The 26,325-nt window shown below is 43.0% G+C and overlaps 2 protein-coding genes and 1 long non-coding RNA gene across 5 annotated transcripts in view; 2 read left to right on the top strand and 1 right to left on the bottom strand.

Moving 5' to 3' along the window:
- Nucleotides 1-16,214, top strand: part of BEAN1 (brain expressed associated with NEDD4 1) — a 48,688-nt gene extending 32,474 nt beyond the window's left edge. For all 3 annotated transcript variants that reach the window (XM_058154880.1, XM_058154878.1, XM_058154879.1), the window contains exons 3-5: nt 5,599-5,808; nt 6,876-7,017; nt 11,797-16,214. In XM_058154880.1, the coding sequence (XP_058010863.1) occupies nt 5,670-5,808; nt 6,876-7,017; nt 11,797-12,145 (630 nt within the window). In that variant the 5' untranslated portion in view covers nt 5,599-5,669 and the 3' untranslated portion in view covers nt 12,146-16,214. The remainder of the gene's footprint in view (nt 1-5,598; nt 5,809-6,875; nt 7,018-11,796) is intronic.
- LOC131184010 (uncharacterized) lies at nt 25-18,316 on the bottom strand. Its single transcript, XR_009151899.1, has 4 exons — nt 18,195-18,316; nt 16,260-16,333; nt 2,974-3,104; nt 25-895 (listed from the first exon to the last, which is right to left on the bottom strand). It is a non-coding gene; the product is annotated as an uncharacterized LOC131184010 (long non-coding RNA).
- A 162-nt stretch (nt 18,317-18,478) lies between these two features.
- On the top strand, nt 18,479-25,930 carry LOC131184006 (uncharacterized). The gene is made up of 2 exons (XM_058154875.1): nt 18,479-18,967; nt 20,875-25,930. The coding sequence occupies exons 1-2, from the start codon at nt 18,662-18,664 to the stop codon at nt 22,231-22,233; spliced, it is 1,665 nt and encodes a 554-aa protein (XP_058010858.1). The 5' UTR covers nt 18,479-18,661; the 3' UTR covers nt 22,234-25,930.
- The last annotated feature ends 395 nt before the right edge of the window (nt 25,931-26,325 follow it).

Here is a 26,325-nt window from a genome sequence, read left to right as displayed (position 1 = left end):
TCCGTAATAATTATACAATTCAACGTCATTCTGACAATACATAATTCTTAACTTTGTACATCTATTCCCACATATTCCTACTTAATCAACATATTTAAACACATTTTGTATCTTATTTTATTCTATACATTCCTTATTTTTAATTTCTATCCATTGAGACCAATTTTCCCAAGTTAAACTTACTTTAGAATTAAATAATAGGCAAGACTCGGCATGGCTTTATTAAAAGCTGATGAATCAAAAATATATTTCTTGCCAGATTAGGGTTGGCTTGGTAACGTCACCTGTAATAAGAGCCAGCTGTATGTATTTTTATATATGTTTGAAAGAAGTAGAGCAAGTTGTTAAAAAATTTGGCCGGCTTATATTGGGCTCCTTTATTTTTAGAACAAATTAAATATGTTAAAGGGAAAAACAGCAGCCACCGTGAGCCAGGATAATGTTTCAGCCTCACAAATATTATCCACTTCTGAGACGATGATGGGGGGGGGGGAAATCAACCTTGACTGAATTCACACGTTGTACAAGGTTGTGGTGTAGTTGTCGTGGTGCTGGCTTCGCACGTATGAATTCACACCCTTGTGGTTTGTTCAGCTGACCAGGTGCAGAGTTTAGCTCAATGTGAAGAATCTGTGCAGTGGTTGTGTTTAGCTGAAAGGTTGATCTATAACATGGTATAAAGTGCTGTGTTTATCTTCATAGCTGGTGTGAGTATAGCTCACCAATTTGTGGGTTAGAGGCTGGTGCAAATGCGGTTATCTATACACAGCTAATAAGCCTTGATTCAACCAAGCCAATTTGGTCTGCAAACCCAATCTGACCATCATGTTTGGATCCAGGCCACTATTCTTACGAAGACATCCTCATCGAATTTTCTATATTATTTTTTTGGATTCTGTAGAAATATAACCAGATCATTAGCTGAAGACCTTCAATTTATAATCTTCTTTTTCAATATTTATATCCCTTATTTTGTCATCTTGTCTGATGCCTCTATTCAAAACTTCCAAAGCCAAAATAAACAGCAGAGGGGACAAAGGGCATCCTTGTCTTGTGCCCTTTTGAATTTCACATAAATTAGTTAAATCACCATTTATAACAATTTTTGCATTCTGTGACGTGTAAGTCACTTTAATTCCTTGGATAAAATTCACTCCATTTCTTCCAGCACCTTAAACATAAAGCCCCAATTCAGGTTGTCATAGGCCTTCTCTGCATCTAAAAAAATTAAGGCAGCCTCTTTTCATTACGATATTGTAAATATTCAACAATATTTAGGACAGTCCTCACATTATCTCTTAGCTGTCTTTTCAGCAGAAAGCCTCCATTTCACATGTGAAAGCTTCTTTAGTTTTTCTTCCAGAATAGCGGCAAAGAGTTTATAGTTTTATTTAATAATATTCTTACTAGGACATCCATTGTTTAGTGCCATATTGGGACCTAGACATTGGTTAGAAGTACAGATAGTTCTTGACTTAAAGGTAAAGGTAAAGGTTCCCCTCGCATATACGTGCTAGTCGTTCCTGACTCTAGGGGGTGCTGCTCATCTCCGTTTCAAAGCCGAAGAGCCAGCGCTGTCCAAAGACGTCTCCGTGGTCATGTGGCCAGCATGACTAAACACCAAAGGCGCACAGAACGCTGTTCCTTTCCCACCAAAGGTGGTCCCTAGTTTTCTACTTGCATTTTTTACGTGCTTTCAAACTGCTAGGTTGGCAGAAGCTGGGACAAGTAATGGGAGCTCACACCGTTACACGGCACTCGGGATTCGAACCACTGAACTGCCGACCTTTCGATCGATAAGTTCAGCGTCTTACCCACTAAGCCACCACGTCACTTAGTTCTTGACTTACAACCATTTATTTGCTCACCATTCATGGCACTGAAAAGAAAAAATACTTATGACAGGTTTTTATACATACAATCATTGCAGCATCCCTATGGTCATGTGATCAAAACTCAAGACGTTTGGCAACTGGCATGTACATATTATGGATGCAGTGTCACAGGGTTTGTGAATACCTTTTGCAATCTTCTGACAAGCAAAGTCCACTGGGAAGTCAAGATTCACTGAACAACAACAGGCAAGGTTGTAAAATGGGGCAAAACCCACTTAACCAACCGCCTTGCTTAGCAGTCGAAATTTTGGGGCTGGATGGTGGTTGTAAATTGAGTACACAGTCTGCTTCCTAGCACGTCTGAGAATCCTGAAGCCCCATCCCAGTTTAATCCTATAGCCCAGGGGTAGTCAACCTTTTTATACCTATCACCCACTTTTGTATCTCTGTTAATAGCAAAATTTTCTAACCGCCCACCGGTTTCACAGTAATGCGCCGTGTATCGTCGTCTGCACATGCCTCTCGCGCATCGTGGATTGGGTTGGGGGGGGTGCTGGCTACCAGCTCTGCTTGTCTGTTACAGCTGGGTGGTGTGGGGGGAGATGCGCAAGCCATTCTGGGACGAGGCTCTTTTGTTTGCTGTCGCACTATAGCGCCATTTAGTTTCACTTACGTAAAGTGAACTAAACTTATGCCCGGGTGATACAAATAGTATATTTTCAGAAATTTAAAATGTCACGGGGAATTTTATGAAAACCTAATGAAAATGTTTTTAAATAATGCTATGAATTTTTTTTTAAAGAAGTCAATTAAATTTAAAAAAAGGAAAGTGCTTCAGTATTGGACAAAACCCCTACCGGCCACCATGAAAGCTGGAACGCCCACTAGGAGGCAGTAGGGACCAGGTTGACTACCACTGCTATAGCCGGTGACATGCATGTCATGCTTGCTTCCCACCCAAGCAATTTCATTTACTCCAGTGGAATTTATCATGTTGATAAAAACAGGTTGGTGGTGTGAAGACTAGGAAAGGCTGTATGTGTTTACCTGCTAATTTGAAATAGCGCATTTACAAGTGGCTTGTGACATCCACGCGGTGCCCTAAAGGCACGAATATCTGAAACAATTTATTTCTCACCCTCTTTTCCTGGCACATAACTCTTTGCTTCTGACATTCAGAGCGTGCAGGTCAGTCGTGATCCAATCTGATTCCTTCAGACACTTTAATAAGAATGTCAGCGCACAACGGCGGAGGCTGTTACCAGGTAGCTGCAGCAAAAAAATAAACAGGCAATGTCAGCTGTCGGAAAAAGGACCGGCAGGCCAGAATTTGGCGTGGAAGGAAAAGCGTTCACAAATCCTAGCAGATTTGGCCTCTGTTAGCCCGTTTAATATGCCTGAACGTACCAAATCAATCTTGGTTATTCTTGGTCCAATACTGGAGATTTTTAAAAAGGGATTTGGACAATTGTTTGTCTGAAATGGTTTAGGGCATGAGTGGCAAACTCAAGGCCTGTGGGGTGGATCTGGCCCATGGGGTGCTTAGATCTAGCCCATGGGGCCACCCTGAAAACAGTGAGGGTCTGGCCCATGGGGCCTCTGCCAGCTAAAATGGTGCTTGGAAGAATCACATATGGTACTCCTGAGTTCTGTTTTCGCTGGCAAAGGGTTGCAGGTGTCAGGGTTCCAAGGAACACCCCCAACGAAATAAAGCTCTGAGGTTTGAGGTTCCTCAAAGTTCCAATTTATTAGAGATGTCATGTTGGCACAGCTGGGAAAACCCAAAACTGAAAGCTTCCAGGTTTTCCTCATCCAGTTGACAGTTCACAACCCTGCCCCACACCCACAAGTTCATCACATTGTCCAATCAACTCTTCACACTCAATTGGATACAGTCTTCAGGCAGCCTACATCAGACACAGGCAAAAGTCCTTGAATACGGAATGTTGTTATGACTAACTTTCTATCACTCCAACAACAACCCCCTCCCAACTTCCCCAGCTAAAATATGTGGCAGTTAAGAAGCAAAAAGAAAATTGCCTTCCAAAATTGACAGCAGGCGGCTGTCGCAGCTGGAAATGGAGCTCTGGGGCCCGTTTTTGCTGGCAGGGCGCTCAGGCCGCCACAGGTGCCATCGATACGAGTGACGTTGACCTGGCCACGCCCACCCCGGCCCTCCGAAGTCAAATACAACCCTGATGCAGCCCTCAACGAAATTGAGTTTGACACCTCTGGTCTAGGGTCTCCTGCTTGAACAAGGGTGTTGGATTAGAAGACTACCAAGATCCCTTCCAACTCTGTGACTCTGCTATTCTGCATGAGTATTTTAGTTCAAGAGCCTGACAACAAGAGCACACTATCAATTGTATATTGAGACTGATCATGGTATGGATATAGGCATCGAGAAGTCACCAGAGACCCTTAATTTATGTGTCGGTCTAAACTATATTGTGGTGGGCTGAGATTTAGCATAATGCGTTAATCCACCATGGTGGCTTGCAAATTGCTGATGCCCAAAGCCAGCTGTTGTGGTCCGTCAGCAGCCTGCGGAGCTGGCAACGGAGTCGGACAGCGATGAGGCTGAGGTGAGGCCAGGGCCATCGGGAAGTGAGGTGCGGACTCCAGAGCCTCCAGAGACTGATAGTAGTGAGGCAGAGGAACAGGAGGAGCCTTGTTGTGCCTCGTCCTCCCTCCTCTCCTAATGCACGCATGAGAAGAGCTGCCAGAAGGCAAGAGCAGCTCAAGCAGAGAGGACAACTCAGGAGTAGGGTTAAGAGATTATTGGCCCCTCCCATAAGGCTTAAAACAGACCAGCACTGGTGTTTCAGCTTTGCCGGAAAACAACATTGTAGCTGCGTCTTCTGCTTTGTGTACGTCTTTGTGGCTTCTGGACATTTGCCAGGAAGGGCCTTTGGCAGTTTGTGTAATTGGACTAAAGTTTGTGAGATAACTGAGGAATTTGTGTTGGGAGACATTTGTTTTACTTTAAGTTGAACGACGCTGGGAATGAAGTAATTCCCAGCTGTTCAAATAAAGTTTGTTTTTTCACGGACTAAGTTTATTACTACCTACTTGGGCCTGGGTCACAACAGCCAGCCATTGTGATGTATAAACTGAAGTCTATGGCTTAACGTGATTTGCAAACCTGTCAATTGTCTCTTAGCCTAAATCAAGGAAGTAACCGAGTCCACTTCCTGCAGATGAGTGAGAAGTTCATGCTTGACAATTAGGCAACTAAAAAAAACTGTAAAGAGAACTCAACCCAAGTCCTGATGGGAACCAGATGGATTTCATCATAAAGTCCAGATATTATTGGACTTTAACTCCTTCCAATTTTTGTGCAGTGCTCTATAGCATCGTTTTGAGGGTAGGAGTTGAAACAGTTTATGTCCAGGATGTGAGGGGTCTGTAAATATTTTCACAGTCCTCTGTTTGACTCGTGCAGTATACAGGTCCTCAATGGAAGGCAGGTTGGTAGCCATTGTTTTTTCTGCCGTTCTAATGATCCTCTGAAGTCTTGTGTCTGTAAATTGGCGGTAGATAAAGAGTCAAAGGAATTCAAGGTGGGCTGGACTTAAGATCTCTTGTGGGCATGAAGGTTCTCAAGACCAATGATGCGTTTGACCCCTCCCTCAGGCTGAGCCTGGTCATCTCCTACAATTCACCTACAGACCCCAAAGTTTTATCCGGCAATGTACATTTGAAACGGGCTGTTTTGTAAGATCTCTTCAACCGGGTCCATTTCTATCTCATTGGTACATAGAAATCCAGCTGAACCGTAGCAACTTCATCAGCGGAATTAATCACTACACAGAAACCAGCTGAGGCACTATTATGCTGGATTCGTCAGTGCTTGTGGCTGGGGTAGTCATTGGAGTGGTCCTCTTTCTATCCTGCGTGGCCATCTTGATTGGCAGCCTGCGAAAAAATCACTGCTTTCGACATCTCCAGCTGTGGAGCGATGCCAGCTACAGTAAGAGAGTCTGCCATATTTTCTCTTTTCTTTCTCAAAATTAGGAATATGATAAAGGTAGTCTTTGACTTACAACCAATTTGTTTAGTGAGCGTTCAAAGTTACAATGGGGCTGGGGAAAAAAAGCGGCTTTGCGACCGGTTTTCACACTTAACGACCATTGCAGCATCTCCACGGTCACGTGATCAAAATTCGGATGCTAGGCAATGGACTCGTATTTGTGACGGTTGCCACGACCTGGGGTTTGCGATCCCCTTTTGTGACCTTCTGACAAGCAAAGTCAATGGGCAAGCCAGATTCCCTTAACAACCATGTTACCAATTTAACAACTGTGGAAAGGAAGATCATAAAATGGGGCAAAACTCCCTTAACAACTGTCTTGCTTAGCAATGAATATTTGGAATGGGGGTCAATTGTAGTTGTAAATCAAGGACTACCTCAGAGGTGGGTTTCAGCAGGATCCGACCAGTTCTGGAGAACCGGTAGCAGAAATGTTGAGTAGTTCAGAGAAGCGGTAAATACCACCTCTAACTGGGCCCACCCCCATCTATTCTCTGCCTCCCGAGTCCCAGCTGATTGGGAGGAAATGGGGATTTTGCAGTATCCTCCCCCTGGAGTGAAGAGGAAATGGGGATTTTGCAGTATCCTTCCCCTGGAGTGGGGAGGAAATGGGGATTTTGCAGTATCCTTCCTCTGGAGTGGGGAGGAAATGGGGATTTTGCAGTATCCTTCCCCTGGAGTGGGGAGGAAATGGGGATTTTGCAGTATCTCCCCCTGGAGTGGGGATTTTGCAGTATTCTCCCCCTGCCATGCCCACCATGCCACTCCCACCAAGCCACACCCACAGAACCGGTAGTAAAAAAAAATTGAAACCCATCACTGGTGCCTACCTGTAATACGAGATGTAAATATTTCCGACCTTCCTTTTCCGTAGCCCTCACTTCATCCTAACAGTTGCATTCCTGGATGCATCCTAAATATTTGTGATTTAGAATTTCTTTGTCTAAACAATCCCTGTTTAATCCACCTTTTGGAGCTGTGCTAATATTATTTTTTCTTTTCCCCAGCTCCAGACTGTTTTTCCTACGGTGGCTCCGTCGGAGAGCTGAGATCCAGCTGTGCCGAGGAATTCCCGCCAACATTTTACTTTAGCTCTTACATGGAGGCACTTTCCCAGGCCAACATCATACATGCAGATTCACCGCCACGGTAAATTTCTTTTAATTGCTTAATGATTATTATTTCAAAAAAAGTTTGAAATAATCAGACTCTGGGGGTGGTCAACTCTGTTTCCTAGGTGAGACAGCATGGATGGGATTCAAATAATTTAACAACCGGTTCTCTGTCCTAATGACCAGTTGGGTAGGCGTGGCTCGGTGGTCATGTGACCGTGTGGGTGTGGCCAACTCAACATCACGCACGTCAGAGTCAGAGAAAAACAATTTGCAAACCCTGTTTCCAAAACAAGAAATAAATGGACGGCTGGTTTCTCGTTTATAAAAGAGGGACCTTTTGCAGCAGAAGCATAAGAACAACTCCCTAAGTGAGTGCAACAAGATTCCACAAATAGGGTTTGATTGTGCAAAAACACAACATTGGGAATGGAGCTGAGATGTTGGGTGAGATTGTTGTTTATTTGTGTAACAGTTTTTTATCCAGCCAGGGGTGAAATTCTCCCGGTTCGGACCGGATAGCCGATCTGGTAGCAATGGCGGTGGGTTGTTAGGAGAACCAGTAGTAAAAAAAATGCTTTTAAAGGGTTAAAACAAGGCTCTTGATATTCCCAGCTGAGGTGCCTGATCGTCAGAGGCTTTTTTTTTTTTTACTTTTAAAAGCATTTTTTAAAAGATAAAAAAGCTGAAGCCTGTTAGGCAAAAAATGGGGGTTGGGGGGTTCGTGTATGTGTGTGAGAGAGAAAGAGAGAGAGAGAAAGGAAGGAAGGAAGGAAGGAGGGAGGGAGGGAGGGAGGAAAAAGGAGAGAAAGAAAGGACTACAAACCTGGGCTGGAAGGGACTTAGAGATCCTTTAGTCCAACCCTGCTCCCTGCAGGACATTGTGAGTTTCTGTCTTTTGATCCCCCTGTCACATAGCCACGCCCACCCAGTCACATGACCACCCATCAAGCCACGCCCACAGAACCAGTAGGAAAGAAATTTAGATTTCACCCCTGGATCCAGCCTTGCCTGCAGCTTGAAGGCTGGCAGAAGGCGCTCTGGTCAACCTTCCTCTCTCTTCATGTTCCCTGGGGTAGAGGGGAAGGCCTTGTCTCTTCTCTTAAGTCCTTTTTATTTAAGCAGGACTTCATTTCGGTAATTTGTAGAGTCTTACCACGCTCTGTTCTCAAGGGGTGGAAACCTACAGATTTTCTCCCACTGACTTAATTACAGGAAGCGAATTCAACTCCTGGCAAGAGGCCCAATAAATCAGGGCTTTTTACAACCTTTCCATTCTCTTCCTGCAGCCTAAGTGGGAAGCTGGCCATCTGCTTAACTGATAAGAGTATCTAGAAAGTACAGCTTTTGTTTCCACCAGCTGGCATTTCTGTCCTCCGGGCAAGGTTGCCAACTGCCAGCTCCAGTAATCTTCCAGGTTTCAGACTTTCTCACCCTCTTCTCCCAAAACACCTCCACCTCCTTTCCTTCCCCCATTCACTGTAGGGCACTGATGAGTCCTTGGCTTTGCATCCACCTTTTCCAGTTGCTAAGCATTCTGTGTTGTGTTACTGAGAGTTTAGCACCTCCCTTTCATTGCAGTGTTCCCCCCCACCGCTCTGTAACAGATCCAATATATCAATACTTTGATATATTGCAGTTTTCTAGAGCTTCAGACTAGACTTCTTCGAACCAGCGGTAGACCTTGGAGATAAAAAAAAACAAACCTGCGATCTGTGGTAGGAAATTGAATCAACCGGTTCTCTTCAAATCCCCCTGCATTTACTTGGATATCTCACATGCTTTAGGGGGCACAATGGTTCAGTGGTTAAAGATGCTGAGTGTCAGGGTTCCAAAGAACAACCCCAATGAAATAAAACTGAGGTTTGAGGTTCCTCAAAATTCCAATTTATTAGAGATGTCATGTTGGCACAGCTGGGAAAACCCAAAACTGAAAGCTTCCAGGTTTTCCACACCCAGTTGACAGTTCACAGCCCTGCCCCACACTCATAAGTTCATCACATTGTTCAATCAACTCTTCAAATTCAATTAGATACAATTTTCAGGCAGTCTCCATCAGACGCAGGATGTCCTTAAATATGGAATGTTGTTATGACTAACTTTCTACCGCTCCAACAACAACCCCCTCCAACTACCCCAGCTAAAATATTGGCAGTTAAGAGGCAAAATAGAAAAATGCCTTCCAAAACTAACACTGAGCTTATCAGTTGAAAAGCTGACAGCCTGGGTTTGAGACCTGGGGGCCATGTAGAACAGAATTAACAGAGTTGGAAGGGGCCTTGGAAGTCTTCTGTCCAACCCCTTGCTTAGGGCAGGAAGTCCTATACCAGTGATGGCTAACCTTTTTGTCATTGCGTGCCAGGAGGGAGGGGTCAGGGAGGGGTCAGGCGCGTGCGTGCTCACACCTATAATTCTATGCGCCCCAGCCCCCGGCTGGTACCTGGCCTTGCACTCCCGCAGGTCTTCTCTCTGTTTGGAAAGCCTATGCTCATAGTCCTCAGTGAGGTGCTTCTGCTGAGCCTCCTTCTCGGATCCAATTTGAACTGAGCTGGTTTTTTTTTGTTTTTTTGTTTTTCATTTATATCCCGCCCTTCTCCGAAGACTCAGGGCGGCTTACACTATGTCAAGCAATAGTCTTCATCCATTTGTATACTATATACAAAGTCAACTTATTGCCCCCCAACAATCTGGGTCCTCATTTTACCTACCTTATAAAGGATGGAAGGCTGAGTCAACCTTGGGCCTGGTGGGACTTGAACCTGCAATATTGCAAGCAGTTGCTGTTAATAATAGGCTGCATTAGCCTGTTGTGCCACCAGAGGCCCAAAGAGTTTTGCCAACTCTTTCTCATGGTGGCTGCTTAGCTCCAACAACTGCTTCCTGTAAGGAGTCTAAGGAGCCCAGGCGAGGAGTGGCTGAGAGGGGAGGGGCAAGTACAAGCTGGCGAGGCACCGCTCGACGTGACATCGAGTTGGCCACGCCCAACCAGTCACATGACCACCTAGCCACGCCCACCCAGCCGGTCATTAGGCAGATCATATTAGTGGTCCTCAGAATTTAAAATTATGAATGGTCCCTGAGGTCCAAAAGGTTGGGACCCCTGATATGAAGGGCACCAGTTTTGGGGAAAGAGCATAGGGGTCAAACAAGGCATCCATTAGCAGAACACAACATCAACACCTGGGACCAAATCTTCTGAGAATCGATTAACTCGCACTCCTGACCAATGAAGCAAAGCCGAGTCTCATTTTTTGGTGGGTTGGCTGTTCTTCATTTTAAATTTTGAAGGGCAGAAAAAAACTATTTATATATAATTCTAATTAGGACATTCATTTATGAAAGATGCCTTTGGGACGTTAATAATTTAATTGCTTTGATGTACGAGCTACAGAAATCTCATTTGCGACTAAATGTGATTATCTCTCTAAATGTATCCCTAATCGGTTCTCATACGAGCCCACAGATTTCATTTGGGATTATTTTGCTTTCTTTCTCTTCCTGCTTCCCTTAATCAGGATCCTGCCAAAGCATTCAGATGGAACCACTCTAGTCTATTTTTCTTGAAAGGGTACATCAAAAGTAATATCCATAAATATCCCTCTCTTAATGGATTTCCTGAGGACCCAAATTCACTGGAAACATGTCAGACCTATTTTAGAGTTAGTATTTTAGAAAAACCAGATACAGAGGGTTTAAAAAAAATAAATAGGCAGGCAGACTCTGTTTGGCTGCTCTGTGTAATGACTCAGACTTGTTTAATCTGTGTGTTTATTTAGTAAACATATAGTTCATCCATTTCCTCTGGGTGGCTCACAATTAAACAATTAAAATTAAATAATAGGATAATAGAATAGAATATTAAAACGTTTATAAATTAAATAAAGAAGGAAAAACTATTGTAAATAGAATAAAAACAGAGTTAAAAACAAAACAAAAAAATAGCCCAAAAAACTCACGACGACAAAACAACAGTGCTATTTATTTATTAGGGATAAAGGAGAATATTTGTAACTCCGGGTTGAAATGAGGGGTCCTTGGTGCTCTCTGAACTTGGTTGTTTTCTTCCAAATATTTTATTACCAAAATGTCAGCTTTGGAAGCCATACTAGGCCGAAGGCTTCCACACGCTGCCACTTTCTCCTGTGTGGGAAAGTAGGAGAAGGGGAGGGTTGGTACAAGGGGCCATTAGACATAATAACATTCTTCCTGCCGGTCAAGGTCAGGCTGAGCTCACATCTGGAGGAGTGGCCGGAGTGATGTCTCGAGATGGGATGGTTGAAGATTGGAGCACATGATCAGCAGAGGAGTCAAGGGAGGGGGTTGGTCTGGGGTTTTGTACTACTGAGGTAAAACCCGGATCTCCAGATTTGGAGTTTATCCAGCTGTGCCAGCTTACCTATGCTAGTAAAAGAACTTTGAAAGATGTTTGCCTCGGAGTCTTTTCTGCAGGAGGGGGTTTTCTGGAACGCTGACACAAAATAGGTTACATTGTCAGTGCTCAATCTATTTATTTATTATTTCACTTAATATAATTAATGGTCGATGGAGGTCCGGATTTAATTAGCAGCCCTCTGTCCTTTACCAGTAAACATAGCAACTTCCTTTTAAAACTTCTTGTTCCTTAAAAAAGAATCATCCAGTTCAGGAAAGAGTTGGTGTGTTTATTTAAGTTTCTGTTTCACCTGCTACATCAGTCGGTTTCAATTCTATTATCTCTGGCTTCCCTTACGGATGGAAATCTGCACGTTATTGTTTTGAATTGATGGATTGGCCTGAAATTGTGCAGGAACTACACAGTGGCTATGTTTTCTTTCAGGTACGATGAGTGCGTTGGGCCCGGAGCAGCTCAAATCTACCTTCCAACGGAAGATCCTCCACCGTATTCTCTGATAGACCCTTGTCAGCAGAACGACATGTCTATAAACAATCCCTTGGAAGAAAGGGGATCTACCAGTGCAACAATGGGACAGGGTTCTGAGGGTTTGGTTAGGATACAGGACCTGCGTCAACCTTCCACGGCCTTGTCGTCATCCTTCCCAACCGAAACGGCGCCTCCGTACGAGGCTGTTGTGTGTGAACAGAGTGTTCCTCTCCCACAAGCCTCACTTGCTCTGCTGAAAGGTTCAGCAGATTATCACCGGACACTTTTCGACAGAATTGCGTAAACGAGTTACGCCCGTGGGGACATCGGAAAGGAAGCCTTCCAGGCGAAAGACACATGGAAAGCTGAACTGATCACTTACCCCACCGATGGACTTGCATCCAAACTTTTTCTCTTTTTCTACTTCGAACAGGGCTAGGCTGGGCTGCTTTTGGAGACACGGGTTTTTTTTTCTTTCTTTAGTGGTAGAACGTCTTTGGAAAGCTAGCCTAACTATGTCTTTTGCACCGTTTCCTCTCCCACTTTGAAAATGTAAAACACCAAAAGCAATGCTAAGGAAGGTGGACATCTCCATTTTTAAGATGTCTCCTGCTCACCCAGGGGGCGTATGGAATTGTCAATTCTTGTGGGATCTTCCCCGGTTGGGGGAGGAAAAGTTGCCCAGAATCAACTTTGTTGAGATGGGCAACTCTATAAATTTGATGAATAAATAAAAGGCATTTTTTAAAAAAAAAAAAAAAAGTACAACCAATATTTTAAGCATTGCTCGTAAGCCGGCTGAAATAAATAACAGAGGAAGGGATTCTTTGTAAGGAAAATGTGGGTTGGATTTTACAAAACGCACTATGTGGGCTGGCTAGTTTGCATCTCAGTGTGGTCTGGGAAAATAGCCATCCTGAAGCCAACCGGTCTGCCTATCAACACGACCTACCTCGCAGGAGAGTTGGGAAGCTAATAAAATAGGGAGAACGCCATCCATGTTGCTCTGAGTAATTATGAGTAATTATGGAGTAAGTTCATAACGACCATGATTCAATGTATGTACCAAAATATGATTCGCCAACTAATAATTGACTACAGATTTCTTGAAGTATCTCAGATCATTCATTTGTTTATGGGAATCTGATTTTTTTTTTTTTCTGAGCTGTAACTCTGAATTCTAGAAAGTAGTTTGCTGGTCTCCATCCATGGTTTTTGCAAGCAGGGAGCAAAAGAATTCTTCTGCTGAAACTCTTAAGGATTTTAAATCTCTGCTTAGGTTCTTGATGGCTTGCTGCTATATTCTTGTTTTACCGCGGCTGTTGTTTCTGTACTACAAAACATCGAACGTCGTTAGAGAATTTTAACCTGAGTATTTTATCACCTTTTACAAAATGGTATTCTTGCTCTTTTGGGAAAAGTGGAAGTTCTTCTCCTGCTCCAGAACTTTCTTTGATCTTTCCCACTCAAGTCTAAATTCAGTTCCTTAAGGCAGGGCTGTCCAACCTAAGTCCACTTGCCTTGGAAAATGCTAGCTGTAGACCCAAAAATCTCCAAACGTTCTGTCCAAAATTTGTATTTCCATGGGTGAGTTTTAATTTGATACAAGGGAGAAATGTGGCACATGGTGGGGGAGAGGAGAAATGAGCATGAACTTGAGGCCCTTGTATTTCATTAACCCTTCCAATCAAGTCAACTTTCATTTTGGTCCTTCCCCATTTATTTCTGGAAGTCTAATCTCAAAAGGACGTGGGCCTCTGACAAAGGACATTCACTTCTAGCTAGAACACCCATGCATCAAATTTCTTATAATTGATTTCCCCCTTGTGACCAGCTGAAATTTGATCACATAAGCTTGGGGATACTGAAGTGGTCGTAAGTGTGAAAAATGGTCATAAGCAGGGGTGAAATGCTCCCGGTTCGGACCGGATCACCCAATCTGGTAGCGATGGTGGCGGGTAGTTCGGAGAACCTGTAGTGAAAATCCTTGCCCCCAACCCCCCATGCCCAGCTGAGCCACGCGATCATCAGAGGTTTTTTTTTTTAACTTTTAAAAGCATTTTTTCTTCGGCTTTTTTCTTCCCCTCCCCCTCCCTTCAAACCCCCCCCCTTCCCCCAGACTTCCCAGAACAAACACAAGGTATAGTTAAAAATAAAACAAACATATGCTAAAAATTTTCCCTCCTAAGTCAGTTATACTCCTGCATTTCTCATCAGATCCTAACCTCCCCCAATGCAATCAGAAATAATACATCCTAATCATTCAAAGGTAATCTGATATCTCTTCATCTGATATCTGTTTTGAATATAGGAAAAAATGCTTTTTAAAATTAAAAAAAAAGCCTATTATGATTGCCTGGCTCAGCTGGGATCGTCAGAGGCTTTTAAAAGCATTTTAAAATGCAAAAGCATTTTAAAAGGCAAAAAATGCTTTTAAAAGAAAAGAAAAGCCTCTGACAATCAGGCAACTCAGCTGGGATCGTCAGAGGAGCTTTTTAAAAGCATTTTTTCTACAATCTCTTCGGCCAAGGTTGTAACTTTTCAAAAGTTAAAAAAAAAAAAAAGTTGGCCACGCCCACCCAGTCACTCCACCACCAAGCCACACCCACAGAACTACTAGTAACAAATTTTACATTTCACCACTGGTCATAAGCCACTTTTTTCAGTTCCATTGTAACATTGAACAAGTCACTAAACAAACTTTTGTAAACCAAGGAGGACCACCTGTATTGCATTTAACTTGTAGAAAGTCTACAACAGTTTCTTATCGAGCACAAATCACAAATCTTTGATCCATCTGGGATCAAATGTTTGGTTCCGAATAATAAAACTTTTCCTTCAGTTTTTGATTTGGACCTTTCCCAACAATTGCATCTATTCCCAAGAGCCATACCAGAAGTCCACCCATCTTAATGTTGCCAAGTTGAGAAACATGGAGGCGCTTCATTTCCCATGGATGTCCCATTCTTCCTCCACAGTTAAACCTCGACTTATGACCACAAATCGAGAGCAGAATTTATGTTGCTAAGCAAGATGGTTGGAAATGAGTCACGCCTGATTTTATGACTTTATTTATCAGGATGGTTAAGCAAATCATGGCAGTTATGAAACAAATCACACGGCCGTTAAGCAAATCTGGTTTCCCCCTGTCTACTTCGCTTGTCAGAAGCTGGCTGGGAGGTTCACGCATGGCAATCATGTGATCCTGGAACATGACAGCCATCATAAATACCGTATTTTTTGGAGTATAAGATGCACCTTTTTCCCCCCCAAAAAAGAGGGTGAAATCTGGGTGCGTCTTATACTCCGAATGTAGCCTCACCCAGCTTCTCAAACGGAGGTTTCAGAGGCTGAAAGAAACTTCAGAAAAGAAGCCTCCAAACAGAGCTTCAGAGGCTTTTTTTTCTGAAGTTCTGTTTTGGAGGCTTTCGGAGGCAGAAAAAAGTTTTTTCTGAAATGGTGTTTCAGAGGCAGGGGGAAAAAAGCAAAAAAAAGCAAGGCACAGAGCTCACAACCAAGGAACCTGTTGCTAAAATTCACCTCTGGGAACAGCTGATTGGGGGTATTCCGGGAGGCAAATCTACCTGCCAATCAGCTTTTTTCTTAGTTTCCTCCCTAAAATCTAATGTGCATCTTATACTCCCGTGCATCTTATATTCCGAAAAATATGCTACATACCAGTTGCCAAGCACTTGAATTTTGATCATGTGGTCGTAGGGAATAATGCAACATTTGTAAGAGGAAGGACCGGTCATATGTTTCCTTGTAACTTTGAACAGTCGGTAAATGAATAGTTGAGGACTATCTGTACATTGTAGCAAGAATAGAATATGGTTTGTTTTGCTCTGTTTGTTTGTCTTTTAGCAATCTTTAGAAATGTAGCAGCAAAAAAGGTGGCATTTGCCTCTGGATATAGAAGACTAAATATTGTAAAGCATGGGATTCCATTAACAATTAAATGCAAAAACAAAAACCCCATCTGTGGCAATTACTTTACGCAGCATAATAGAAAGAGAACTGTATTACTTCCTGCCGTTAATTAAACAATGGATATTTGTATAATGATTCCAAAGAGAAGAGCAATAAAAAATAATACATGGAAAGCTTTTACAACATGCATTAAGCTGGCCTTTTTGGAGTTAGAAATAGTCTAACAATTTAAATTTACATGGGATAATTCTTTCGCCAAATCTTAAAATTCAAAAGCTTGCTCTATATTTATTATATACGAAGGGGTGTTCTAAAATATTCCAACATTATTCCAAAAACTCACCCTGAGGAGGCCCACTCTGTGGGAGCGCACAGGTTGTTGGGAGGCTATCGGTGGCAGAAGGCGGTCTCGTAGACAGCCCGGTCCTAAACCATGAAATAATGATGCTATAATGATTATAAAGATTGAAAGAAAATGCTTGTTTTACCTGAACAACCTTCTAATGGCCCTGTGCCAGATGTGGGCTTCAGGACAAGCAGTCCCAGGTTTAGTCTACTGCACCTGATATTAAAAAAAAAATTCATTCACTGATACGTTTATGTTGAAGTTACAAATAACTTCAAGGTGGCAACATATTCAACACATCTTCCTCCTCCTATTTTCCCACAGCAAACACCCCTGTGAGGTGGGTTGGGCTGAGAGTGAGTGAGTGAGTGGCCCAAAGTCACCCAGCTGGCTTCCATAGCTACGACAGGACGTGAATTCAACAGTCTATAAAATACAGGTAGTCCTCAACTTACGACCACAGCTGAGACCTCAATTTATGCGGCTAAGTGAGAAATTCGTTAAGGAAGTTTTGCTCCATTTTGCGACATTTCTTGCCACGTTTGTTAAGTGAATCACTGCCATTGTTAAACTAGGAAGACAGTTGTTAGGTGAATCTGGTTTCCCCATTGACTTTGCTTGTCCGAAGGTCACCCAAGGGGGAATCACATGACCCCAGGATGGCTGCATAACTGTCATAAATGCGAGTTGGTTGTCAAGCATCCGAATATAACCATGAGGATGCTGCAACAATTGTAAGTGTGAAAAATGGTCCTAAGTCAGTTTTCAGTGCCGTTTTAACTTCAAACGGTCACTAAGTGAACCGTTGTAAGTCGAGGATTACCTGTAATAACCACCATCACCCACGGGGGCACTTCTAGAACGAACTGAGTGGTCAATGCCTGGAATGCTCTACTCCAGGGGTCACCAACCTTTCAAACCTCAGAGACCACTAAATTCATAATTTTAAATCCTGTGGACCACTAATATGATTTTTTTAGAAAGATAAATAGTATTTAGTGCAATATAAAAATGCAAATAATTTTTTTTATGGACCACCAAAATTTTCTCATGGACCACCAGTGGTCCATGGACCACTGGTTGGTGACCACTGCTCTACCCGAGTCGGTTGTTACAGCCTCAAACCTTCACAGTTTCAACTTCAAACTGTTTACTGTGGACCTCACTCCCTTCTTAAGAGGTCCGTAAAGGGGACATGCATAAGCGCACCAGCGTGCCTAGCGCCCGTCTTACTGTCTCCATTTATTTGTATTTACTTCCTTTGTGAATAGAATAGAATAGAATAGAATAGAATAGAATAGAATAGAATAGAATAGAATAGAATAGAATAGAATAGAATAGAATAGGAGGGTAGACATGGAATAGAATAGAATAAGAGTAGAAATAGAATAGAATAGAATAGAATAGAATAGAATAGAATAGAATAGAATAGAATAGAATAGAATAGAATAGAATAGAATAGAATAGAATAGAATAGAATAGAATAGAATAGGAGGGTAGACATGGAATAGAATAGAATAAGAGTAGAAATAATAGAATAGAATAGAATAGAATATAGACATGGAATGGAATAGAATAGAATAGAATAGAATAGAATAGAATAGAATAGAATAGAATAGAATAGAATAGAATGTAGAAATGGAATAGAATAAAATAAGAGTAGGAATAGAATAGAACAGAACAGAACAGAATAGAATAGAATAGAATAGAATAGAATAGAGGGTAGAAATGTAATAGAATAGAATAAGAGTAGGAATAGACTAGACTAGACTAGACTAGACTAGACTAGACTAGAAAATAAAATAAAATAAAATAAAATAAAATAAAATAAAATAAAATTCTTTATTGGCCAAGTGTGATTGGACACCCAAGGAACTTGTCTTAGGTGCATATGCTCTCAGTGTACATATGGAGAATAAAATACATTCTTCAAGGATAAAAAGATACAACACTTAGTGGTAGTCAAGGTTACTAATAAGCTATCAAATCCTACTAGGAAACAAATAAAAACAATATAAATTGAAAGATATAAGCAGCATGGTTATAGTAACAAGTGGGAACAAGTTTATGTTCATACCTAGTTCTCTGTACGTTTAACAAACAGACAAATAAAAAAAAAAAGAATAAATAAATAACTGAACACCGGAGAGAGCCAGCCAAGCCCTTCCAGCCTGCCTTTGAGCGGCGGGCTCCCCAAAGAAAGAACCACTTCCGCTTCCCTTCTCCCTTCGGTTTCACTTTCGCTTTGCAGGCCCCGCCCACTTCCCCGCCTCCTGGCCAGCCCCAAATGAAAACCTAGGAACGCTCCCCTTGAGCGACAGCAGGGGCAGCCAGTGGCACGGCGGGCGAGGCCACGTACCAGGCCAATGGCAGCCTCGGTCTCTCTCCGCCCAGCGAGCCAAGCGTGGGAAGAAGCAGCCTCCGTTTCCGCGGTCCTGCAGGTTGTCGTGGAGGGAAAGCGCGGCTGGTCCGTCTCCCGTTTTGTCCCCGGTAGGTGCGGGCGAGAGGGAAGCCAAGTCCCCCGGAGGAGCTTCGGCCACCAGGATGAGGAGCTGCCCGTCTCTGGCCGCCCCGCGCGAAGTTTTGCAAGACTACCTGGCTTTCTACCGCGCGAACTGGGCGGAAGGCAAACTTCGCCTTTGCAACGAAGCGCCGCTGAAGAGTCGCGCCGGCTTTCAGGCGGGCAAGTGGGACGTCGGGGCGATCGCCGAGAGCTGCTGGGCTAGGCTGCGGGGCCGGCGGGAAGCCGGCGCCGTCTTCCGCAAACTCAGCCAGGCTTTCGGCTACTTGGAGCTGCTGGGCGTCAACCTTTGCCTCTCGCCCTGGAGGAAGGAGATCAAGTCGCTGAAGGTAACAGGTTACGGTCACAAGGGTTAAAAGGGGCCTGGGAGGTCATCTAGTCCAAGGGTCTCCAACCTTGGCAACTTGTAAGACTTGTGGACTTCAACTCTCAGAATTCCTCTGGCTGAGGAATTCTGGGAGTTGAAGTCCACAAGTCTTAAAGTTGCCAAGGTTGGAGGCCCCTGATCTAGTCCAATCCAAAGTAGCCTGTGAGTTGGGGGGAGTGATGGTGGCAGGACAGTGCAAGAAGGGTGGGTGGGTGGGAGAAAAGGATGGTCCGGGGTGGGTTCGGCCACTTCTAGACACAAGAACAGTTGTTTCCCCAAACGCCATCACTCTGCTAAACAAATAATTCCATCAACACTGTCAAACTATTCACTAAGCCTGCACTACTATTAATCTTCTCATCGTTCCCATCACCCATCTCCTTCCACTTATGACTGTAACTTTGTTGCTTGTATCCTTACCATTTTTATGGATATTGTTTCCCGATTGCTTATTTGTAGCCTATGACTATAATTAAGTGTTAAAATTTGTACCCTATGACTATCATTAAGTGTTGTAACTGGTGTACCTTGAAGAAGGTATCTTTTCTTTTATGTACACTGAGAACGTATGCACCAAGACAAAATCCTTGTGCGTCCAATCACACTTTTCCTAGGTTAGATTTATCCTGCTTTTTTCTTGGAAGTTCAAGGTGACATACTCACTTCTACATCTGGCTATTAATTTTGCCTTTCTGTTTATGGCATCCAAAGTGGTCAACTTCAACTTCCAATTTAATTTACCCAGTAGCAACCCTATGACGGAACCTGGCTTGGTCCATCTGGTGCCCTCCAAATTTGTTAGATTGGAATACCAAGAACTGAATAGAATTAGAATTAGTCAAGTCAAATTGAATCGAATTCTTTATTGCCAAGTGTGATTGGACACACAAGGAATTTGTCTTTGGTGCATATGTTCTCAGTGTACATAAAAAGACAAGATACATTCATCAAGAATCATAAGGTACAACACAATGATAATCATAGGGTACAAATAAGCAATCAAATCATACTAGGAAACAATATAAATCGTAAGGATACAAGCAACAAAGTTACAGTCATAAGAGGGAGGAGATGGGTGATAGGAACGATGACAAGATTAATAATAATAATAATGCAGATTTAGTAAATAGTTTGACAGTGTTGAGAGAATTATTTGTTTAGCAGAGTGATGGCATTCGGGAAGAAACTGTTCTTGTGTCTAGTTGTTTTGGTGTGCAGTGCTCTGTAGCGTCGTTTTTGAGGGTAGGAGTTGAAACAGTTTATGTCCAGGATGGGAGGGGTCTGTAAATATTTTCACAGCCCTCTTTTTGACTCGTGCAGTATATAGGTCCTCAATGGAAGGCAGGTTGGTAGCAACTGTTTTTTCTGCAGTTCTAATGATCCTCTGAAGTCTGTGTCTGTTTTGTTGGGTAGCAGAGCCAAACCAGATAGTTATAGAGGTGCATATGACAGACACAATAATTCCTCTGCAGAATTGTATCAATAATCTCATATAAATGCCCAGAAAGCCAGAATATTGCCTTGGTTCCAGTAAACCTATTGAGATAATGTGCCACATCTTTTAGAGATGCTAGGATTGCCAGATTCCTGTCCAATGATAGATATCCCAAAGTCCAGATTTAGCGAACTAGATCTCAGGTAAAGAGATAACAGAGGCACATACGATACCGTTTCAGCAGGAAGGAAGATTTCTAAAGTCAGCCTGACTCTTTGGGGCCAGTCAGGGCAAGTCCTTATCCTGTTGCTTGAAGTCTGAATTCTTCTGTTGATTGCATCCACAAAGAAAATCTTCAACCCATAATTTCACAGAATAGTAGTGATTTATCCATGCTGATGTCTCCTAATGTTATTTTTCCTTGTTGTTTTTAGACTTTTACAGGCAACTTTGTCTACCATGTAAAGTCCATCCTTCCAGAAAGTGTAGTACAACAGCTGCTGTCCGAAATCGGCTACGTTGCCACCTCTGCTACCGAATATTCCCTGGTCAGAAAACTAAGCGAGGAAGAAGCGGAGAACACGGCATTTGAAATGTTCCTTGCAAGAATTGAATGCGAAAACCTTCTTGAAGTTGCAGAGGACATGAAAGACAGTGACCTCGCTGATATCCTCCAGAAGAGGGCCCAGAAACATGGTCTTCCATGTGTTGGCTTAGCTAAAAAGCAGGAACACGCACAAACAAAAGAGGATGTGGCCATTGGAGAAATCAACGGGACACCAAATCCTGCAATGGCCTACTTGAGTCATAGCCAGAGTGCCTTCAAAGAGCAGGACAAGATGGAGCATGGCAAGAGCTTTGGTCTCCGATGCATTACAACAGAGATTCAGCCAGCAGCTTCCAAAGAGACTCCCGAGCACGACAGGAATCAAAACCAAACGGAGGAAACCTCGACACACTCCTGCATCAGAAGCACGGACAGTGAGGACTTTCTGATTAAATACAGCGACATTGTCATTGGACAACAGCCTCTCCACTTCTCTACCTCTTCATCTAGAGCAACCAATGAGGAGGCCTGGCTTACTGAAACAAGGCTGGGCCTACCAACCTGTGGGGAAGAAACCCTCCCTCATCTGCCTTCTGAGGAAAGTGGTCCTCAGGCCCTAGCTATCCTCAACGATTCTACGGTGGTAAGCAAAGCTCCTTACAATTACCAGATTCGACGAACGATGAATGAATCCAAAATCTGCGATGCCATGAAGCGTCTGGGCATTCCTGGGTCAGATACACTTGACGAACCCAAAGAACTGAAAGGTAGCATGGCGCGGCAGTCACCTAACTCCTCCAGTGACTTGGCCTTGATGGTAGATAAGCCGAAGAACAAGGAAGACTACGTAGAGAGGTTGATGTATCCCGTGGAAGAAACGGCACGACCAGAGTCTGCAAGGAGCCACCGAGTCCCTGAAGAACGTTATCCTCCTGAGATGAAATCTGCCAACCTCTCCTGTGGAGACAACGACAATGTGGACCTTTATTCGTCAGATCACTTCAGTCATATCACCGGGTGCAGATATCCTACGCCTGGTCCGAGTCATAGCAGACATCTAGATGTCCCAATTTTAACCTGTCCCGTTCCCACCGAGGATCAGTACTGTGGTGACATTCCAACAGGTATTCAGCCTAGGCGAGAAAGATGTCCCCTTCATTCCTCTTCGGCGAACTTCGATACTCGTGGGGCGCATGGGAACGAACCTAGCCTAGACAGTTATGTTATTATTAAGAAAGATAATTAAAAAAATAGGTCCCTCAGAGTTCTAGGACCAGCAAGTCAGGATTTACTGAGCTGCAGCAAGATTGGCGATACGGTCTCGTAAGAGCACTGGGGTGTCTACATGCTTCTCATCCAGTGTTAAAATCTTGCAAGAGAGGATCGTGGGATGTTTCATAGGACTTCCAATGTGCTCAGCTAAGACCTCATGAGAGGTTTAGCATCATCTTACAGTGAGATCATTGAAAGAACATTATACTTTTAAGGGGAAAAAAATCACGATTCCTTCCATTTCCAAGGAAGGAATTTTCATCCACTTATGCAGCTCCAAAATCTCCTCTGAACTTCCCTCTCTGTGCTCATGGCTTAAGGCAGGGGTCAGCAACTCGCAGCTCTGGAGACGCATGTGGCTCTTTCATCCTTCTGCTGGGGCTCCCTGTCACTCAAAATATGCGTCACAACTGCCAATGTGTGATACCCACCGGCAAATGATTTATTGAGCTTTTCAACACCCGGTAGGCCTACCATGGATAAATCTAAGGAAAAAAAAGTTTCAGAAGAAAACAGAACATTTAATTCAACTACATATGCTAGTTCTGTGACCACTCAGAAAATAGGTCAGGCACGGGAAGGGTTTTGTGGCTCCTGGTGTTTTCTCTTCTGTGGGAAATGGGTCCAAATGGCTCTTTTGAGTGTTTAAGGTTGCCGACCCCTGGCTTAAGGGTTGGCAGGCATGCTAGACAAAATCAAACTCCAAGACTTGAGTTTCCTCAAAGCCAATTTTTATTAAAGATGTCATAATGGCACATATGGGAAAACCCGAATCTGATAGCTTCTGGATTTCCTCACCCAAAAGAAAATTCAAGTCCTTGCCCTTCACCCACATGTCCAATCAGGTGACCCTCTGGAACAGAGGATACCTCCTCATTCTTCTCCGCACAGCTGCAGGGCACAACGGCCTTGACTTTCTAGAAAGAACGTTATTTTGACTACCTATCATCTTCACTCCATACAATCCTTTCGCCCTCCCATTTTCCCACAGTAGAATTTGTGGCAGGCCTGAAGGCTCAAAAGTGAAAAGATGGCTTCCAGATCCGACAGGTACACACTTTGGGGAGAACACAGGTGCTGTCCCTTTCTTCCTTTTTTATGCAGTCCCTAAGTGCCTCTGAAAGTTGTCCAGGATAACTCTACAAAGCAGGAATGCTTTGGTGAAGTTTCTCTTGAGCGTTTTCTGTTCTTCAGATTTAATCGAAGAAATGTTGTGCACTTTAACACACAAATTACAGGTAGTCTTCATTTAGCAACAAGAATTGGAACCAGCAACTTGGTTGTTAAGCAGTCATCCAAAGAAACCACCATTCTTTATGATCTTACTTCAGCTTTCCTTTGCTTTAAAGCTGAGGTGGCGCAGTGGTTAGAGTGCAGCACTGCAGGCTACTTCAGCTGACTGCTAGCTGCAGTTCAGCAGTTCAAATCTCACCAGCTCAAGATTGACTCAGCCTTCCATCTTTACGAGGTCGGTAAAATGAGGAATCGGATTGTTGGGGGTCAATATGTTGACTCTGTAAACCGCTTAGAGAGGGCTGTGAAAGCACTCTGAAGCGGTATATAAATCTAAGTGCTATTGCTACTGCTATTGCTATTAAAGGCCTGTGAAGTTCATAGTTGTATTACGTTTTCACTTCTCTGAATGGCCGCTGCCTTAGGCAGTCACTAAACAAGAACTACCTCTAAGAAAATGTTATTGGATTATCTGGATCCTGATGTCAGTTCATAACAGGCTGTTTCATAAATTCATGAATCATGTTAAATGTTAAATACAATTGCTGTTAAATGTAGGAAATATATACGGAAACATAGAATATCAAATGGCTTGCATAGCTCCAAGTTTGTTCGTTTGGTTAAATTGTTATACCTTTCTGTTAAGATTCTATGCAAGGTTGATCAGACACGATGAAAGATAATGTAAGCTGCTTCTATACTGAAATATAACCACAAATAATTGGATAGGAAACAATTCAAGAATGTTGGTGTGACTTTTTTTTTTTTTAAAGAAAAAGCATATTGGACTCCACAGGAAATTTGAGGAGGTAAGCATTTAAATTTTAGTATGGTCTAACAACAGGGACTCAGTGGCTAAGACACTGAGCTTGTCGATCAAAAGGTCAGCAGTTCAAGCGGTTTGAATCCCTAGTGTTGTGTAACTGGGTGAGCTCCCGTTACTTGTCCCAGCTTCTGCCAACTTAGCAGTTCAAAAGCACGTAAAAAAAATGCAAGTAGAAAAATAGGCACCACCTTCGGTGGGAAGGGAACAGTGTTCCGTGCGCCTTTGGTGTTTAAGTCATGCCAGCCACATGACCACGGAGACGTCTTCGGACAGCGCTGGCTCTCCAGCTTTGAAACGGAAATGAGCACCGCCCCCTAGAGTCGGGAACGACTAGCACATATGTGCGAGGGGAACCTTTACCTTTACAGTGTAGCAAAAAAAAATAAAAACAAAAATGAAGGAAAACATAATTTCTTTTGAATCACCCATGGAAAAGCCATTTGGATCCCAAATATGTTGAGCGATGCTAAACTTCTTGTATCTCTTTTTGGTTTTCTTTTATTTGTTTGGCTTTTTCAGGGCTTGTGGATAAACATTTTGTCCCGTCCGCAATCAGACAACTAGAACAAGTCTGTCCAAAAATGTCTTGTAATAATGAACCAGCAGCCAACATACTATGCATACCAAAGTACCAATATAATCAATAGCCTGTCAGGTTTCATTGAAAATACTTTCAATACTTAGTGAAGGAATGCATGTGAAAACGTTCAATCATTTCTCACCACCGATGCAGGTAGTCCTCAACTTACAACTACATTTTATGTTGCTAAGTGAAGCAGGCTGTTAAGTGAGTTTAGCCCCAACTTATGACCTTTCTTGCCACTGCCGTTAAATGAATCACTGCAGTGACTTAAGTCAGTCACAGAGTTAAGCGAAATCTGGCTTCCCTATTGACTTTGTTGGAAGGTCGCAAAAGTTTTTATCATGTGACCCTGGGATGCTGTGACCGTCATAAATCTGAACCAGTTGCCAAGCACCTGAGTTTTGATCACATGACCATGGGGATGCTGCAACGGTCATTAAGTGTGAAAAATGGTCATGTCGCTTTTTTTCCAGTGCTGTTCTGATTTGAACAGTCACTAAACGAACTGTTATAAGTTGAGGATTACCTGTATTTTGACTGCCTGTTCTTGGTTATTTCTAATCATGTTACTCCAGTTCATTTTGTGCTTCTGTGCCAATACCGCTCAGCTGAGGAACTTGTTGGACTTCCGTTCTCATCCGCTTCAGCTAATACGACCAATATTCAGGGAACATGAGCTTGGGACCCTTGCAATTGAAGGGGTGACGGCTTATCTCTCTACAAGAGGGAATTTTATAAAAAAATAAAATTCTGAAACCGAACCATTCCACTCATTGCCACAAGCGGCTGAAGTTCAAGGCTCAGAACATGCAATGCTTATAAGTAATGCGTAAAAAAAGCTAAGGTAGAATTCCTGTGAAATATTTTTTTTTATTTCTTCTTGAAAAGCACTCCTTCTGGAATTAAAAAAAAATATATATTCTTGATCTGTCTTCATTTTATAACATTACCGTCGCATTCCAAATGGTAAGCTGTCCTTTCTTGGGTCTGCTTAGAATAAAGTGGGCCAGTTTGGTGTAGTGGTTTAAGGCAGGGGTCTCCAACCTTGGCAACTTTTAAGCCTGGCGGACGTCGACTCCCAGAATTGTGTGAGTTGATGTCCACCAGGCTTAAAATTGCCAAGGTTAGAGACCCCTGGTTTAAGGCACCAGGCTAGAAACCTGGAGACTGAGAGTTCTAGTCCAATCTTCGGCATGAAGTCGTCTGGGTGACCTTGGGCCAGTCACTCTATCTTAGCCCTAGAAAGGAAGCAATGGCAAACAATTTCTGAAAAATTTTGCCAAGAAAACTGCAGGGGCTAATCCAGCACTCAACACTTGAGGGCATGTACAAAGATGTACACACACATACACCTCTTTATATAAAGCTTGGAAGAACACTCTGTAGGAGTACCATAGTTTTCTGTTTCTGTATTTGGACTGAAC

The sequence above is a fragment of the Ahaetulla prasina genome, chromosome 12, assembly GCF_028640845.1.
Source record: "Ahaetulla prasina isolate Xishuangbanna chromosome 12, ASM2864084v1, whole genome shotgun sequence".
NCBI classification, from domain to species: Eukaryota; Metazoa; Chordata; class Lepidosauria; order Squamata; family Colubridae; genus Ahaetulla; species Ahaetulla prasina.
Note: the sequence above shows the minus strand (reverse complement) of the source record. Positions and strands in the feature narration are given on the sequence as shown.

Bases quoted from the DNA above. Each gene is read 5' to 3' on its own strand.
- LOC131184006 (XM_058154875.1), top strand. From the start codon at position 18,662: ATGAGGAGCTGCCCGTCTCTGGCCGCCCCGCGCGAAGTTTTGCAAGAC. The intron at 18,968-20,874 runs GTAACAGGTTAC...TGTTGTTTTTAG, and splicing joins AGGAGATCAAGTCGCTGAAG to ACTTTTACAGGCAACTTTGT.